Source organism: Lacerta agilis, chromosome 9 (genome assembly GCF_009819535.1).
Source record: "Lacerta agilis isolate rLacAgi1 chromosome 9, rLacAgi1.pri, whole genome shotgun sequence".
In the NCBI taxonomy this organism is placed as follows: Eukaryota; Metazoa; Chordata; class Lepidosauria; order Squamata; family Lacertidae; genus Lacerta; species Lacerta agilis.
Genome location: NC_046320.1, coordinates 10819432 through 10836842, shown reverse-complemented (window position 1 = coordinate 10836842; position 17411 = coordinate 10819432). Strand labels below are relative to the sequence as shown.

General features: G+C 43.7%; 1 protein-coding gene across 1 annotated transcript in view; it reads left to right on the top strand.

Annotated features, from left to right (window-relative positions):
- DOK7 (docking protein 7) overlaps nucleotides 1-16005 on the top strand; it is a 31708-nt gene extending 15703 nt beyond the window's left edge. The window contains 12 exon segments of the mRNA XM_033160495.1: nucleotides 2331-2429; nucleotides 3880-3913; nucleotides 3915-4063; nucleotides 4066-4279; nucleotides 4281-4337; nucleotides 4339-4432; nucleotides 4434-4520; nucleotides 4523-4738; nucleotides 9160-9202; nucleotides 11785-11856; nucleotides 12918-13067; nucleotides 15535-16005. Of these exon segments, the coding sequence (XP_033016386.1) occupies nucleotides 2331-2429; nucleotides 3880-3913; nucleotides 3915-4063; nucleotides 4066-4279; nucleotides 4281-4337; nucleotides 4339-4432; nucleotides 4434-4520; nucleotides 4523-4738; nucleotides 9160-9202; nucleotides 11785-11856; nucleotides 12918-13067; nucleotides 15535-15668 (1349 nt within the window). The 3' untranslated portion in view covers nucleotides 15669-16005.
- The last annotated feature ends 1406 nt before the right edge of the window (nucleotides 16006-17411 follow it).

Genomic DNA, 17411 nt, shown 5'->3' with positions numbered 1-17411 from the left:
TATCAGGTGAATCATAGGATCATAGAATTGTAGAGTTGGAAGGGACTCGTGGGGCAACTAGTCTAATGCCCTGCAATGCAGGAATCTCAACTATAACAGATGACCATCCATCCTCTGCTTATAAACCTCCAAGGAAAGAGAGTCCACCACATTCTGAAGAAGTCTATTCCACTGTCGAAAAGCTCTTACTGTGAGAAAGTTCTTCCCGATGTTTAGTTGGAATCTCCCTACTTGTAATTTGAAGTTATTGGTTCAAGTCCTATCCTCCAGAGCAGGAGAAAACAAGCTTGCTTCATCTTCTGTGGGACATACCCAACTCCCTCATCAGTCTTGTTTTCCAGACCCTTGATTATCTTGTTCACCCTCCTCTGCATACGTTCTAGCTTGTCAATATCCTTCTTAAATTGTGATGCCCAGAACTGGACACGGTACTCCAGGTGTGGTCTGACCAAGGCATAATAGAGTGGTGCCACACCCTGAGAATGGCTGACTGGCAGGCTAAACCAAGTGAGGGTAACTGATGGATCTTAAATCCTTGGTGAGTTGGGGACTTGCCCTGCATGTGAAGACAGGCTCTGGTGGATTGAGCAGAAGAGACCCATAGTGGGCCAGCGGTCAAGAAGGCAGTTTCTGCTGGTGCTGTCAGGGGAAATAAGGACAGATGGGGCTCAACCAGGGAAGGTAGCCCATCTAGGAGAAGCAAAACTCTGATCCTAAACCTCCACTGCTTTGCAGGATATCTTTGGGAGCCATCCAGAGTGGCTGGGGAGGCCCAGCCAGATGGGCAGGGTATAAATAATAAATTATTATTAGAATTATTATAAGAAAAGTCTCAGGAGTAAACAAAACCAGAGTGGAGTCCCTAAGACAGTTGGATGGTGCCTTGTACACCTCCTTCCAGCAACTCCTGCAGGCAAGCTGGTGCCAAACATATTGCTCTGCTTTTCTTTGGACCACCTCAGCAAGGCCAAGGGGGGGGGGTTCTTGTCTGGGCAGCCCAGGACCTCCAGACACACTGCCCATTCTTGCACTCTGGGGAGGTCACTTTGGTGCTGTTAACACAAAGGTTAGACTTCACCCCTGGAGGCACACTCCATTGTCTCTTGAGACAGATGGATGCCAGCAACAACTGGTTGGTTAGAAGGAAACAATCATATTGTGAAGCTTGAAATACATGAATGCATTATTAGCGCCCCAATTTTTTAGTCCAAGCATCATTAGTTCAGTTGTATCTCATAGAATGAGACAAACCTTCTTGAAGAAACATGACTTACAGGCCAATTCTACAATTGTTGACTCAGCTGTAAATCCTAGTATGCACATATGGGATTTCTGATCACTTTCTGATAGGTGTGCATAGGATTTCAGCCGTTAAATATTTAGAACATGAACACTTAACACTTCAAAGTGGTTCAAGAAATCACTCTGTGGTCTTCAACAACCTAGATTAAAATTTGTGCATCCTACCAGATTAAATGAGGGCATGATTGTCACTGAAAGGAAAGTAATATTTGTTTCACCTCCCACTATCTGACAAATGATGAAAATAGCATTGATGTCTAGCCATTCAAATATATTTTTTACAAATGTATTAACTATAATAATTAGTCAAATTCCTGTCTGGAAAATGGAAGAACAAGTATTGTCTGCTGAGAAGGAATTATTGATTTATCAGCAAAGTGAATGTTTTAATAATGACAGATAGATCTTTGAATGATTTGTATTGAATAAAGTATTGAGGAATTATCATTTCCTTAATACTGAACTTGCGCAGTCCCCATGCTTATCAGTTTGGAAGCAAAATGTACTCCCTGCCCCTCACAAAAAAGTAAAGGAGAGGTTCTTCTATATTCTCACTCAATTGTCTAGTTGTGTAGAATTTATATTAGGTTGTAAATTAAGAGGAAATATTTGTTTTAACAACTGGGAAAAAGTCCCAAGTAGGTATGTGAGCTTCCAGGACTTGAAAATGTTTGGAGATACGTACCAGTTGAAAGGAAACAAGCAAACAATGGAAGTGAAGGAGGGGAGAAAGGGGGTTGGCTTTCTGGAACCATTATCATTTATAGTATCCTGGAGGGAGTTATTAGCAGCTGATATTAAAAACCTCCACTTCTGATGCTATACAGTAAGATTTTGGGAGGCAGGAAAGAACAGAACTCCAGTACCTGAAATCCTCTTGACTATAAAACAACAAGCGCTCACATTTAAGGTTGGCAGGCACCCTGGTGCTTGCTCCAGGTGCTCTACTTAGACTATAAAAGTGGAAGGTTTTGGTTTTTTTACAGCTAAGCCTCAGTTGTGATTATCACTATGTTTTTTTTTTTAAGACCCCAGCATAAATCCTGCATGCACGGAAGAGAGAGTGGCCCATGAAGCTTTGCAGTTAGAGAAGCGACTCAGCCTTCTGTCCCACACAAGTTATCATGGGAGTGCAGGTAAGGACAAAGTACATAACCCACCTGGGCATTTGATCCTGTTTCCTCAGACCTCTGACACAAGGGGTGGTGGCACGTGGGCCACAAGGCCTCTCCAACTGACTCACCACCACCCTCACCTTCTGCAGCCCTGGTTCTGCGAGAACAGTGGGAAAGGGGGGCCATGGTTGCCCACGGAAGAGGGCAGGGGTCCTCGTGGGCAGGTCACCATGTTTCTGTGCTATTGGAAAAGAGAGGAATCTCCATGGGGTGTTTCTGTCTCTTTGATCCCACCCACTGCAGGCTTTCAAGCCCCTAGAAGCTGGCCAGGGAGTGAATGTGCCCTCAAGCAGTGTCCCCTTACCTGATAAAGGGCTTTTCCACACTTCCTCTTGCCCCGCAGCTTCCCCCCATGGAAAGCACTCAGTCAGAGCAAATGGCAATTTGGGTTTTCCCAGGTTGCCATTTCTTCTGATGTCTTGCGAGAGCGGGTGTTACTTTGGAAAGGAGCAGCGGGGCAAGGGGGGAAAGCCCTCGACCTGTGCTTTCTAGGCATCGCACAAGCAAAAGTGCGGACGAGCCTTTAGACTCTCAAAATAGCAAAAGCTAAAGTCACATCTAGGCCATGGCTTAGAACTAGAGAGATGATGGAATGAAATTTGTCATCACGAGACTCTTGAGAGTCCCATGACTGCAAGAAGCTCAAACCTATCCATTCTTAAAGAAATCAGCCCTGAGTGCTCACTGGAAGGCAGGATCCTGAAGTTGAGGCTCCAGTACTTTGGCCACCTCATGAGAAGGGGAAGACTCCCTGGAAAAGACCCGGATGTTGGGAAAGATGGAGGGCACAAGGAGAAGGGGACGGCAGAGGACGAGATGGTTGGATGGTTGCAGTTTGGCCAAACTGCGAGAGGCAGTGAAGGATAGGCGTGCCTGGCGTGCTCTGGTCCATGGGGTCACAAAGAGTCAGACACGACTGAACGACTGAACAACCAACAATCTTGCCCGTTCTTCAGTCTCCTGTAGCAGTTGTAGGGTACCTATGGCCTAGTGGCCTATTAGGGTTTAGCATGGGTCATAATTTGGTCCACAACCTGATGTCACATATGATGTTTGGGGTGGGGCAGGTAGAAGACAGGGCTTCAAAGGGACAACTGGAAGCTTTGTGTGAGCTTCTGGTGGTTCTTTTGCAAGTGGAGCTTCTTGTCAATGGTCGATCAGCTGGAAGATGCTGACAGGGGTCCCGTTCTGCAATTGGCTGCACTAGGAAGGTTTCCCAGTGTAAAATCCATAATGCAGCCAAGGGACTTGGTTTCTCTAAACTGAGTGTTACTCCCCTCACAGACGTCTAGAACTCCCTGAACCGTCAAAGTCAGAAGTATGGCTGATACTCCAGCTATCATCTTTCTTTATAGTGCAGCCACTTCCACTTGAATCATTAATCTCCTTTCTTTCACCCTAGGTGATGACAGAAGCTTGTCAAGTTCTCTTCGGACACAGCCACTCTGATGCTAGCATTGGGAGCAGGTTGACTATTTGGGCAGACCAGTCTTCAGCCAGTACTTCTCAAGAAAGTCATGGATTGCCTGCAGCAAAGGGAATTCATCTTGGAGGGGAGAAGGCCCACTCAGAAGGTATCCGCAGCATCACAAACCGCCTCCTAAGCTTCGATCCAGACAGCTGCAAGAAATAGGCCGCCAAAGTTCTTCTGATAGTGGGATAGCTACTGGGAGTCATTCTTCTTACTCGGGAAGTTTTTCCTCCTATGCTGGGAGCTTGGACATTTGCCGAGGCGATGAATTTGGATCATTGTTGAGTCTGCCGCTGAACCTCCCTTCAGACCAGAATATATGCACTTGCACCAGGTGATCACCTGAGGAGCCCTGGCCTGGAGTACCAGGTCCCCAGTTCCCTTAGACACCTATGACACACCCAGGAGTTTGCTACAGGTAGCTGCTAAAGACACACAAAGTTCAAGTGCGGATTCCTCGTTATCCAAGGGTGAACCGTCTCAAGGAAATTAGTGACCTCAAACTGCCATTGCCACATCTGGAAGCACAGCTTCTTCTGGCACAGAGGGGAAGGGGCCACGCAAGCAGCTTTCCCCCGAGGAACATGCCAAAGACTCATCACTTGGGGCAAGCATAGATTTTGGTTCAAGGTGGTCCCATATAAGACAGCAAGCACAATTGTTAGATTCTAGAAGTACTGATGTGGCAACATTCATTGGGGTCTCCAGCAGCCCCTGTGAACTGTGTAGCTCTCCTTCTGGGACAACACAAGCTGTCTTTTCACCTTGCCCGGTCTGTGGAGGGCTAAAGGTAAATCATTGTTCTGAGCACATGCTGGTCTTGTCTGTAGAATTGTGTGCATTTTATGGGTGGATAAATGCTACTATATATGTGCCAGTGGTAGCTGAAATCAGTTACCGTCAGGAAAACATTAACAGCAACAGGTAAATGTTATTTTATTCATTACATTTATATCCAGCCTTTTGTTCCATTGAATTCAGGGTGTCATGCTTAAGGTTACTGGGTGATTTCCCATGCAGGCATTGACCAGCCCAGGTTTGCTGAGCTTTAGCCTTCATACCTTGTCCCAGGACTATGTGGAGTCTCTAAGATGGTTGGAGGGCACCTTGTACACCTCCTTCCAGCAACTCCTGCAGCCAAGCTGGGGCCAAATAAATTGCTCTGCTTGCCTTGGGTCTTGTCATCTGAGCAGTCAAGGACCTCCATACACACTGCCTGGGCTTGTGCCCAGAGAGGTCACTTTAGTGCTGCAACACACTGGTTGGCTTCACTCCACTGTCTTTTACCATTTTGGAGGGCCAAATGTTCTGAAGACAACTATTAAGTCTGTAGGAGAAATCTGTTTATTCTATCAGAATTAACCGAACATTTGTTCAAACTTTTATTAAAATAAATTGTGTTGGGCCATTCTGAGATGGCCTGTCTTAGGATATGGTTCCTGCCAGCCAGCTCGTAATTCAACTGAAGATTGCCCCTAGTCCAGGAGTGGGAACCTTTTCTCTATAAAGGGTCAGTGGCACTGGCAGAGGAAGAGGAGTGCGGGGGGAGCGCACCGCCCCCGGCAGCGCGATCCCGGTGGGGTACCACCGCGGCTGTTCCCCCGCCCGCGCTGAGCGCCACGCCCCCACAGGCAGCATGCCACACCCCCAGGATGCACACCACACCCCTGGGATGCACACCAGCCCTGCCCCCACCTGCTCTCCGCCCCCCCGGGTGCCGGAGCATGAAGCTCCGCCACTGGTCAGTGGTGCAATAGGTCAGTGCGTCTGGCTGTTAACCAGAAGGTTGGTGGTTTGAGCCCACCCAGTGACAGCTGTGGGCAGGATTCCTGCATTGCAGGGGGTCCCTTGGGGGTCCCTTCCAACTGTGGTGCTATGATTCTGTTACCCTCTGGAAAAACCAGTCAAGGGCTACAACTGGTGGTGGGCTACGTCAGAGCCAAAAATGAGTAGTATTTGCAGCATTTTATAGCTCTCTCTCTCTCTGTGCCACCCTAACTTTGAAATTGAGCCAAGCTTGCATGCTGCCTGGGAGCCATCAGGCCCCTAGCCCAAGGCCTAGTGTTATTGTACCACTTGCTATATCTTAGATGTGCATGTGAAAGTTTCATCCTTTTAACAAAATGACTCAGTTCTTTGTCCTCTGCAAAATCTTTAGGTGAGCAGCTCCACAGTATAATCATGCTTTATTGCACTGTCGTTTTAGCTCCTTGGGAATATGGTTGGTTGAATGCGGCCTGAGAATGAGACAAAACATGGTACTTACGCTAGTGAAAAGTTTATCGCAACAGGTTGGGGGAGCATGAAAGAAGTGTGGCCAAGTACACTGTACAGTCTTGAGTAAACATCATGGGTCAGTCATATATATAATTCAGAGTCTGGTTACTGTGCTGGTTAAGAATATATGAAGTACCATAACTCAGGAACTTTAAATATAATGATCTTACTTAGCTGCCACCGTCTTGCTTGTGTCATTTTCCCCTGCTGTTCCTGGCGACTTTCTGACTGGCTGGTTGCTTCCAAAGGCCTCCAGACAGAGACCATTGAGAAGGGGGGAAGTTTGGAATGCCACTGTAATTTTAGCATTCTAATAATAGGGCAGCGGTGCAAAAGTGTTAGGCAAATTGACAAGTCCTCTTTAAGAATTTGCCAAGGGTCTGAGATGGGCAAACTGGAAGACTAGTAACTCTGAAAATGTGCCACATTAGAAATTAAGGGCTTACCGTGATTCTAAATCAGCACATGTTCAGACCAGGGTGGATTTGATTTAAATCACTAGTCAGTAAGGCTTGATTTAAATCATAGTTTTCTAGATAAAGACTAATTCTTGCTGGTATACTTTAATATGCAAGTAGATGAAGATTTTTAGAATAACAACTTTCCATATTAGCTTTTTTATCCCCAGTTTAATAGGTTAATCATTCATATTTGGACAACTTTTCTGTTGTACTTAGGAAGGAGAAAAATAATCATGTACCTTAATAATAGCAATTTAAATAGATTTATTAGATCTATTCCACTCCAAACAATCAGAAAAAATATTGTTTCTATTCTATTCACTGAACTTCTTGAAAACTTAGCACTGAAGGGGTTGATTCTGTATTCATAGGTTTGTAGAACAATAGGATTAAGGTATTTTTCTCAACTCGGTTCATGTTATAACATTTTTGCTGTGAAGAAGAGGCATGTGATCTCTGCTGAGTCAAATTCAGTTTTGAGAACTGCAAAAGTAAACCAAGCATCTGTGATAATATCTTGTAGGCAGAGAAACTGCCCAATAATTTTACAAAAACCTCTGGAAGAGCATAAATGACATTGCGAATGGATTAATGGAATTTATTTACCAAAAAATTAAACATATACAGCCTTATTCTACATAATTAAAAAACTAATCTTTATTTCATGATTGAATAACCTTTGGATGGTAATATATTTTCCTCAAAAAGCATTTTATTTTAAAAAATCCAATTTAAATAAAAAAAAATCTGATTTAAATCAAAAAAATCTGATTTTTTTATTTTTTTAAAAAAAATCATTGATTTTTATCCACCCTGGTTCAGACTACCCATTGTTAAGGGGAAGCAATAGGAGAGCTACTGTATCATGTTTGGCTTGCAAGCCACCCTGGGATTTCTGAATGGCCGCTGTTGATAACAGAATGCTAGACAGGTGAACTTTGATTGCTGGGACGCCACAATTATTTCCCTGTTCTTATGAGGATTCGGCCTGCGTGTGAGGTCCTGCTCTTTGGCTTCAAGTCATTTGTCCCTCATATCTGCTGTGTGGTGGCTGTTTTATGTTTCCCACTGATGAGGGAGCAGAACTCCAGGCATGCGACAGAGGCTTACTTCTCTATTGCTGCACATATTCCAGGGCTGAGACAATACAGAAATATATTCCAGGCTTGCTTTTTCTACATTTAGCAGTGTGGGCCTACTTACAGTGCACTGGTTGAACCATAAACCAAGGAATTCAGTGGTGGCCTGAACTTTCCAGAAGCAGGGGTTCGTGGCTAGTCAGTGGGATTGATTTATTCATTACATTTCTATATCTCATGATAACAACTTTATTGGGCAGCTTGCAATGTCAATAAACTATTAAAATGCATCGGTCACTTATAGAAGAATAAAACATCAGGCTTCAACAGAATTTAAAAGATTTAAGATTAAAGAAATTTAAGAAATTTAAAAGGTCTGTGCCTGCTACAAAAGAAAACTCTAAAGTAGATGCCGAGTGAGCCTCTCTGGGAGGGGGGACAGCATTCCACAGCTAAGGTGCCAATGCCAAAGAGAGCCTCTCTCTACTACCCCTTGTTAAAAGATACTGTAGTTTAATGTTGAATGAACAGCATGCTGGTGCACGCTGATCAATAATGCCTGATTTGCTCCTCCTCTGCCCCTGCTTTTGCTGCATTGAGGAGAACACAAACCAAGTTCTTTCTTCACATTATATGGAAACCCATCACTTGCCATTTCCACATTTGTGGAAGCCACGGCAATTCCTCCTGGAGCTCAGCTGAAGCTGGCTGACCATGGCAAGTCCCCCCAAAGGGGTTGTTCTGGGGGTGCAGCAATGCTGGGGTAGGACAGGACAGGGGCAGACTTGCACCTATGCCAAACGCCTTTCAGCTCAGCCATGTGACCTAGCAACCCAGTTGAACTTACACCAGCAAAAATGATAATGGAAGCCAAAGCCTTAATTTAAAGTCTTGTTTTCCCTCTGCCAGGCTCAGGACAGCTCAGCCAGCACTAATCCCAGTGCTGGACAGAGTTTGGAAAAGGAGTAACTTATGCCTGCTTAACTCAAAGCAGCGTTAAGTTCTGCTGGCTTCCTATAGTTAGGATTGATCTATTTTTATTTAATAGTGATTATCTTCTAGTTCATATGGAGGTCAATTTCAGCATAAAGTGTTCATCTGTTGCATGTATATAGTCATTTACATATGCATAAAGAATTAATCATTCCAAATGTACTTGTAAAATTATTCACAAACAATATTGAGAGCTGGACTAACAGGATTTGAGCTCATGCAACCAAGGTGAATTTCTTATGCAGTTCTTTGGGACTTTTTTCAACACAATGAACATGGTTGAAAATAGTTTGGAGAACAGTTTATCAGGTGAAAAAGTTCACTGTTGTTAAGTTTGCAAGAAACTCATTCATGATAATGCATTCTGTTTCTCTCTCTCTGTGTGTGTGTGTGTTTTTAAGGAAACATCCATTTTATCATCTGGAATCTTACCAGCCAGTCCAGGTAAGAGGCAATGAGATTTCTGCTAGATGTTGACCCCTGTTGATTTCAGTACTCAGGGAAACGAAATTACAAGTTAAGGTCTCAATCCACAAGACTGCAATATTTATTCTTGGACTTTAAAGAAGACAAAAAGAAAAACAAGTCTTAAGCTTAAGGAGAGTAAAGTATTAATAAATTCACTCTGTATCAAGAAGAATTGTAAGCTCAGGTGTGCCATCTCTCAGACCGTGTTGATTTTACAGCTACCTATATTTACCTGGTCTTTGAGCCCTAATCCTCTTTCTTTGTGGGTTGGGCAAGTATGTACATGCACACAAAACAAAAGCCCCCTCAACGTCCCTCCCGTTCTTTCCTTCCCATCCCCACCCCTATAAACTTTGCTTCATATGGGGTATATTTTCCTTACGAGTCCCGTGTGTGCAAACAGATCCTGCGTCTACAGGCTTCGGCATTCATTTCAGTAGAGGAGACAGCATGGTACATGCAAACAACCTCCTCCATAGAAGCCTACTGACAAGTTTTTTGTGGGTGTGGATCTCTGTGTGCCCACATTTCCCACTAGCTGAAGGTTCTAGTTTGTCTTCAAAGTCAAATCAAACTCTGCAGGGTCCAAAGAGATCCAGCCAGAATCACCTTTGACTTCTCTGGCGTGAGAACTTGGAAGTAAATATGAGGGTTGAAATCCAATACACATCTGAAGGCATTAGCCTTCTTGACCCAAGCTGACCTATTTTTCCAGAAGTTACTTAAGAACCAAATCAATCATTTTTTTTATTTCTTGGAAAAATAAGTTTCAAATAATATTTGACTTTATGTTCATTTCTACCTGTAATCTGTTCTTAAAAATTAATAATGATTATTGTCACATAACAATGTGAATGTAGGTGCAAGGCCAATTAAAATAATTCCTGTTTGCATTATTTTACTTGGTTGGAGATGGCTATTCCATTTCTGTTGTCATGCAAGTGGGCATGCATATCTCATTTCGTTGTCCTTGGCTACTAGTCATGTACAGTGGTTATATTGTGATCAATTGTGTTATATTTTTAGTGTTAATGATATCTAATGGATATCAGAAAGGCTGCAATAGGAAATAGAAAAATGTTTTAACTGATTCCTTTAATCAGCTGAATTAGCTTTAGGAAGCATTTGCTGAATTTTTGTTCCAAAACAAAGTCAATAGAATAATGACTTTATCTCTCAGTAATTTCAAAGGTGGGTGGGGGGGAATAGTAGGGAGAAGAAACAGGGAATTGATTTATCTATTACTGCCCCACTGCCATGAATATCTCTACAAAGCAATTTATTTTGAGCAACTGGGCACAATAGAACCATAAATGTAGCTAAAGATTTTTAGTATTAAGTTGGAGATGTTTTTGAAACAGGTGGTGCTTCTATGATAGTGTTTTGGTCCCTGAAAGCATATGAAGGACGAACTTTACAAGTTGGTAGGCATAGTATTCGGAGAGGCAGTTTTCTCAAACAAACCTAGGTCAAAGAAGCAAGTACTCGGTATTTTTGATGAGATAGATACTTATGCTTTATTTTTCTATTCAGATAGGAAAGGTTGCCTGTGTGTGGAAAGTCACAGGCAGTAATCTTTGCATTTAAACTGCAAGTTGGAAGAACTTTTGTGAGGAACTCCATCACAGGAATGCTGGTTTTGGTAGGATCCCCATGGTCAAAGCAACGTTTGCTGTAGTTCTCGGTCCTTGGAGTCCCTGTGATGAATTAATTATGTTTGAATTATTTAAGAAAACGAAGTTTAATGAGGAGTAAGCTCCATGAAAGATAAGAAAATCCTGTTTACAGATGAACTTTGGAGTTCATTTTTGTGTCCATCTTATGTGGTCCCGATTCTGAAGTGCAAATTGCACCATATGGGGAAGCAACTGTTCCCTTGTAGAAATTGTAAAAAGTACCATGACAAACCTTTCTCTCTGGTTTGATAGGTTTAACAGTTTTGATTTTCCAGGTGTCCCCTCACATAAAATTGAGGAGCTGTACCATTTCTAATCAGATGTGTCTGCTATTACAGTGGTACATCGGGTTACAAACACCTCGGGTTACAAACACTTCAGGTTACAGACTCCGCTAACCCGGAAGTAGTACCTCGGGTTAAGAACTTTACCTGAGGATGAGAACAGAAATTGCGCTGGTGGCAGCGGGAGGCCCCATTAGCTAAAGTGGTACCTCAGGTTAAGAACAGTTTCAGGTTAAGAACGGACCTCCGGAACGAATTAAGTTCGTAACCAGAGGTACCATTGTACTGTTATTCAGTTAGGTACAAGGTCTTAAAAGACTCTGGGAAGGTTGCAAGTATCACAGCACTCCCCACCCCCATGCATCATGACCAATTAGCGCACGGCGCAAACTCTTCAAACGGCGGTAGTATTTATTCCCTTCGAAGTGTTCTTAGAAGCATGTAATGCTTCCTAGATAATCTCCATATTTCTTGACTGAGCCGCATTTTTTAATCATTTGCAAGGAAGCTTAAAGAATTGAGACATGTGCATTATTATTGCTGTCCATATTGTTGTTTAAAATTGGATCAACAATGTATAGATTTCTGTATGCTCTAGGTCCTAAAGGAAGCTTTGAATTTATGATGCCACCTACAGAGTCTGGAGCACCACCTGATCCTGAAGAAGCTGGTGAGTAAACTGACTTGCAGCAGAGTACTGGTGGTGATTTCTTATGAATAGCCAGACAGATCCAGTTCAATGGGTGGCGGGGGAACACTCCAAATGACACAAGGTGTTGGACAAACCCTTAATGGGGGATATATATGCAGAAACTCAGTTCCAGCACCTCTAAGGTGTGTGCCGTTGCCATTATAAGAGAACAAGGGAGGTGTTCATGGTGAGTTCTGGCACCTCTTTTTCTCGAAAAATAGCACTGGGGATATGATTAGGGCCCAAGCAAGCACTTGCTGGAGGAACAACGTGAGCTACTTCCTGAATTAAAAAGCCACGAACATATAGGGAGGGTTCCCTGCAGTATTACAAAGCATACCTCACCCCAAGAGAGTTTTGTTTTCCATAGAATACCCAACTTTAATCAGACCTTTGCCTTGCCTAGTCCTCATTTCCTCACTTCTAAGCACATATATCAATATATTCTTTGTGGAGAATCTGTAGAAGTTCTTTTATTCATAAGTTATTCCACTCCCCTTTACTGGGTAATTTCCTCCCAATGCAAATATGAGCTTCAGAGAAAGGAATGTCCCTCAGGACCATAACAGGGCAGGAAAGGGTTATATTCCCCACCCCCAGCTGCTGCAATCCTGATCATTATCACACCCCCCCCCCCCCAGTTGATGCTATTTGCATTTAAAAAAAATTCCACTGTAAATGCAAAGATGTACCGGTACTTTAGCTTGTCTAGTTTGATCCTCAGTACCTGCAGAGCAAGAGCACTTTCAAAATGCAGTCTTGCCCTCTCGTTATAATACAGCCGACAGCTGTATGCACTCTGGGTATGCATGGAAGTTGTGTGTGCTTGGGTTGGCACATTAATTTTCAGCCATATCACAAAGGAGAATCCATTTCCTCTGTTGAAATGAACAGGGTGGGGGATTTTAGGCAGAAGAACTCCATATGTGCGTGAATTCAAAGATTTCCCTTCTTGTCTTACACCCAAGTTGATTTCTTTTTACTTCTTCGGGGAGCTTAAGTTAACGTATCTTTTAAAAGTATGTTCCTTCTCATGGCAGGGGCAGTTGGTTATTCAGCAGACCTACCGATGGCCGATCGGTTGCGTGGTGAAATGGCAAACTATGTTAATATTCCTACAAGCCCCACATCAAAGAAACAGCTTCATTACATGGAGCTGGAACTTCAGGAACCTAGTACAAGCATAAGAGGTAAATAGGCAATGTGAGATGTGGCCAGGGCATGGTCAAGATTTTTTTGCTGAGAGGACCGAGAGGAAGGGGCCACATTTTTTGTAATGCATAAAGAGAGAAGCAACAAAAGTTGGTAACAGACTGAGTTTGGGGAGCAAAGAATGGGAAAGAGTCAAAGGGAAAACAAAGACTCAATGCCCAAGGTAACTTTGTAAGTGGATAAAGAGAATGAACAAGGAGATGAAGCTTTGGGGGGAAAGATGAGAAGTTTGGTTTTGAACATACCGAGCTTTAGATAAGTGTTGAAGCATCTTAAGTAGAAAGGCAGCGGAAAGGCAAGATGTAGAGCTGTTTGTCAGCAGTGGGTAGGTGCTCTTGGAAGCCATACTATCCTGGCACAAATTATTTCGAGAGAATAGCACAGAACTCTTAGGAAGCTCACTGGAGAGTAGCAGAAGTGTTCCCCCTAAGGAGACTTTGGAGAAGTAATTAGACAAGTAGGAAGATAACCAGCTGAGGACCAAATCACAGTGATCAAGGGAGACGAGGGGGCGATCAACTGTTGGCTCTTCCAAATTATCTGTTCATGGAGCATCCTGATTTGGTTGCACAAAGCTTACCCCCTGAGACCTGCGGGTATAGGGAGGTATACAAATTTAATTAATAGTAGTAGTAGTATATACGATACGATCTCTTCTTTAAATTCATTATTTGCTTGTGCAGAAGTTACACATCTTCCCATCAGTCAGTCATTATCCCACACTTTTTGGTGCATTTCCCTGTTACTTTCTTATACGCAATAAAATGTGTTTTTAAAAAAGTGTATTTGTTGGGCCAGAACAACACAGCACTTTGATTGAGCACACCTACATTTCTGATATGCAATGAAATCCCTCCTACAAAATAGTGACATTCTGGATGTGACCCATATCTAAGGTAGCAAAAATGTTGAGAGAACTGAGGACTGAGTAGAGGCCAAGAGATTTGATAGGTTTGAATGCCAGTGGGACGGAGCCAGAGGAGAGGAGTTTGATAGTGTGCTTTATTTTACTTTCCTCTTTAGTTCCCCCCCCCCTGTTTGGTATGTTGTTTTCTATTATTATTTTTAGTTTAGTTGGAATTTTATGGTGTATTAGGTTGAAAACCTTTAATAAAATTGATTTAAAAAATGATAATGTGGAAAGGAGCACGGTTGATGGCAATTGGAAGTCAGGAAGGTGCAGGTTAGGTCAGGATTACAGGGTTGTCAGCTCATCCCATGTGGAAGGGAAGAAGGAAGAAAGGTTGGAAGAAAGTAACTGAAGAGAGGAAGAAAAAAGCTCTGGTGGATTCAGTTTTGGTATTTAAAAAGTGCATTCCCACAAGAGGGTTCTGCAGCTGCATATCTTCAGAACCTTTTGCAACTCCTTCGCCGGGGGGAAGCAGCGGTTGCTGATACTCATTAGGGCTGGCAGCAAAGGGGAAAGCCCTGTTGTTGTTGTTGTTTTTTGAGGATCAGCTAAAAGTTTTGCAGCTTTTTTGCAAAGGGAAAAGCCCTGGTTTTTTTGAGGATCAGCTAAATGTTTTGCAGCTTTTTTTTTGGAAAGGGAAAAACCCTGCTTTTTGAGGATCAGCTAAAGGTTTTGCAGCTTTTTTTGCAAAGGGGGAAAAGCAAAGCTCCTTTTGCAAAGGGGGAAAAGCAATGTAGAAAAGCCCCATTTTTATGGGGTTCAACTCACATTTCTGCAGCTTCTAGAGGAAAGGGAGCCTTTTCGACAGTTTCCAGACAGATAATCTAAACAGCCAGTCAAATGTTGCTGGGGAAACAAACAACCTCCCTCTGCAGCACATTCAACAATGGAGGCCTGGGCAAGAGGGCGGGGCTGAAAGGGAGCAGGGGACTCTTATCTCTCTCCCGATCTCTTGCTGCTCAGCGGGGTCCTTTCAACACCCCCTTTTCTCTTTGTAAAATAAAAAGCATGATCCTCTTTTGGCCCCTGGGCAATTCAGCTCCAGGGACCACCATTCGCTCCATAAGACACACAGATATTTCCCCTTACTTTTTAGGAGGAAAAAAGTGCGTCCTATGGAGCGAAAAATACGGTAACTTGTTTTAGGGGCTTTAGCGAGCCTGAACAAACGCATCCGCTGTGCAAGTTTTAAAAGGGGGAATGTTACTCTTCTAAATTGTAGAACTTGTTAACACAAGCAATGTATCCTCTCCCACATCCCTGAACATTCCCACACTGCAAATAATTTGCTGGTACACTGCAAATTATGTTGTAGATTCCACTTGTTTGTTTGGATTCTGAGTTACAAGAGCTGAACTGTTTCTTGATGCTATGTTTTCCAGGAACTAAGATAATAGCTTTTAAGTTCTGGTGTGGGTATTATTATTTGTGCTGTGTGCGACATCAAACTGAGTATTACTGTATTGTTACCTAATTATCTTAGGTGAAAGTACATGGCGATGTTATAACCATGGCAATGTTTTTTTCTGCCATAGGGAGTGGATCAACTAAATATGCCCAGATTGACATTGCAGCGACAGAGACTGCCCACAAAGTAGGGACACAACATGCTCAGTGCCGAGAAGAGCGCCTGCAAGAGCTGGAACAGAAGAAGAAAGGCTCTTCATAGCTGCCCCCAACATAGTACTTGTAAATGTTTCACGAGTTTATTAACTGAACTAAACGCTGCCATTGTTTTCAGATTTATACCAGATTCATTCCAATCTATTAATTTCCAATTGGAAAACTGGTAGCATGGGGTGTGTGGGTTTGTGTGTAAAAACATTGGTTGTACACATGTATGACAGATCACTTACGTTGTATTTTTTTTTACTATCTTGACAAATCAGGTATCAAATACAAATGATTTTGAAACTGTGGCATTTAATTTAAAGACATTTGAATGTGTTGTGTGTTAACAAGGATGTACATGTAGCTAAGTATACATTAAATATTGGTCTATACAGCATGCGTGTTGACAAGAATGCTGTGTTTTGTTAAGAGTTAAGGTAGCTTTTCATGCTATTTTTCAAAAGTCAAAGACTAGATTTCTCACGAGGAGAACAGATACGGGTTTAAATTGCCAGCTTCTATACTTCTGCTTCTTGGCAACTCTTGAGTTGTATAGGAAACATAATTATTAATTATAATGAAGAAATAAGATATTACCAAACTGTTTCTCTTTAATTGTTGCAGCAGCAACAACACTATTGCCAGTGCAGGCAAAGCCTAATTGTATGGCAAATGAAGCTTTGCTCCACTTCCCAGGAAAATATACACAGGAAAATAGACTCACATCAGCACATGGTTGCCACTGAAGACTACCCATAATGTTCAGTGCAGCTGCCACCCCACCGCCCCACTTTGTCTTGGCAGCATTGTAAGCAGGGCCGTCTTAGGCAGATCAGCCGCCGTGGCGTGGCGATCCCTCCGGCGCCCCCAGCGTGCCGCCTCTCCGCCTCTGGGGCCACCACCTCCCTCCCGCGCTGGCTGCCCCTCGGGAGGGGGGGTGGGCGAGCGGGGTGTGAGGGGCGTGCCGCTGGAGCGGCGTGGGGCTCTGCGCGCCCTTCCAGCGCTCCAGCTGGGGCTTCCCGTGCGGGATGGGAGGCGAGGGCAGCCGGCTCGCAGCCTGCCCAGGAGCGGCATGGGCGGCAGTGGCTGTGTGCGAGCGCCCGTCCACCCGTGGGGGTGGGGGCGGGTTGGGGAGGGGAGGGGGCACACGGTATGCCAGTGGGCTCGTGGGGGCGCCCCGGGGGGGCGGCGCCCTGGCATGCTACGCCAGTAGCCACTATGGATAAGACGGGGCTGATAGTAAGGGACAACAGCAAGCCCACATTCTGGCCTTTGAGCTGGTGCCTCCATGCTGTAGCGCCACTAGCTCAGTTCTTAAACATAATCATAATGGCAGAGGCAATGCTGAACAGCAAAGCAACAGCCAGTGAAGTCAATGTTGTGCTGTTAGTTTAACAGCCAGTTGCACCTTGAATAAACCAAGCTGAAGTCCGTAATTCGCAGTAGAAATTGCAAAATTAAGGCACGCCAGCTACGCTGAACATTATGGGTAGTCTTCAGTGGCAACCATGTGCTGATGGAAGGAGTCCGTCAGAGGAATGGACCAGGGGTGGGGGGATGTGCAGTGTACTGCAGATCTCCAAAAATGCCTCCCTGGATTCCTTTGGGAGATAAAGAATTTGATAAATAAAAATTGCCTTCCTCCCCATTCTGCTGGTGGATTCCTATTATCTGTGGATACACCACCTTTCCTCTTTTTTGGCTTGTTTAATCTGACTTTTGAAAAACAACATTTATGGCAACCTCATCTCTTGATAAAATAGGTATGCTGTCAATGACTTCCTCTGGGGTTTTTTGGGTT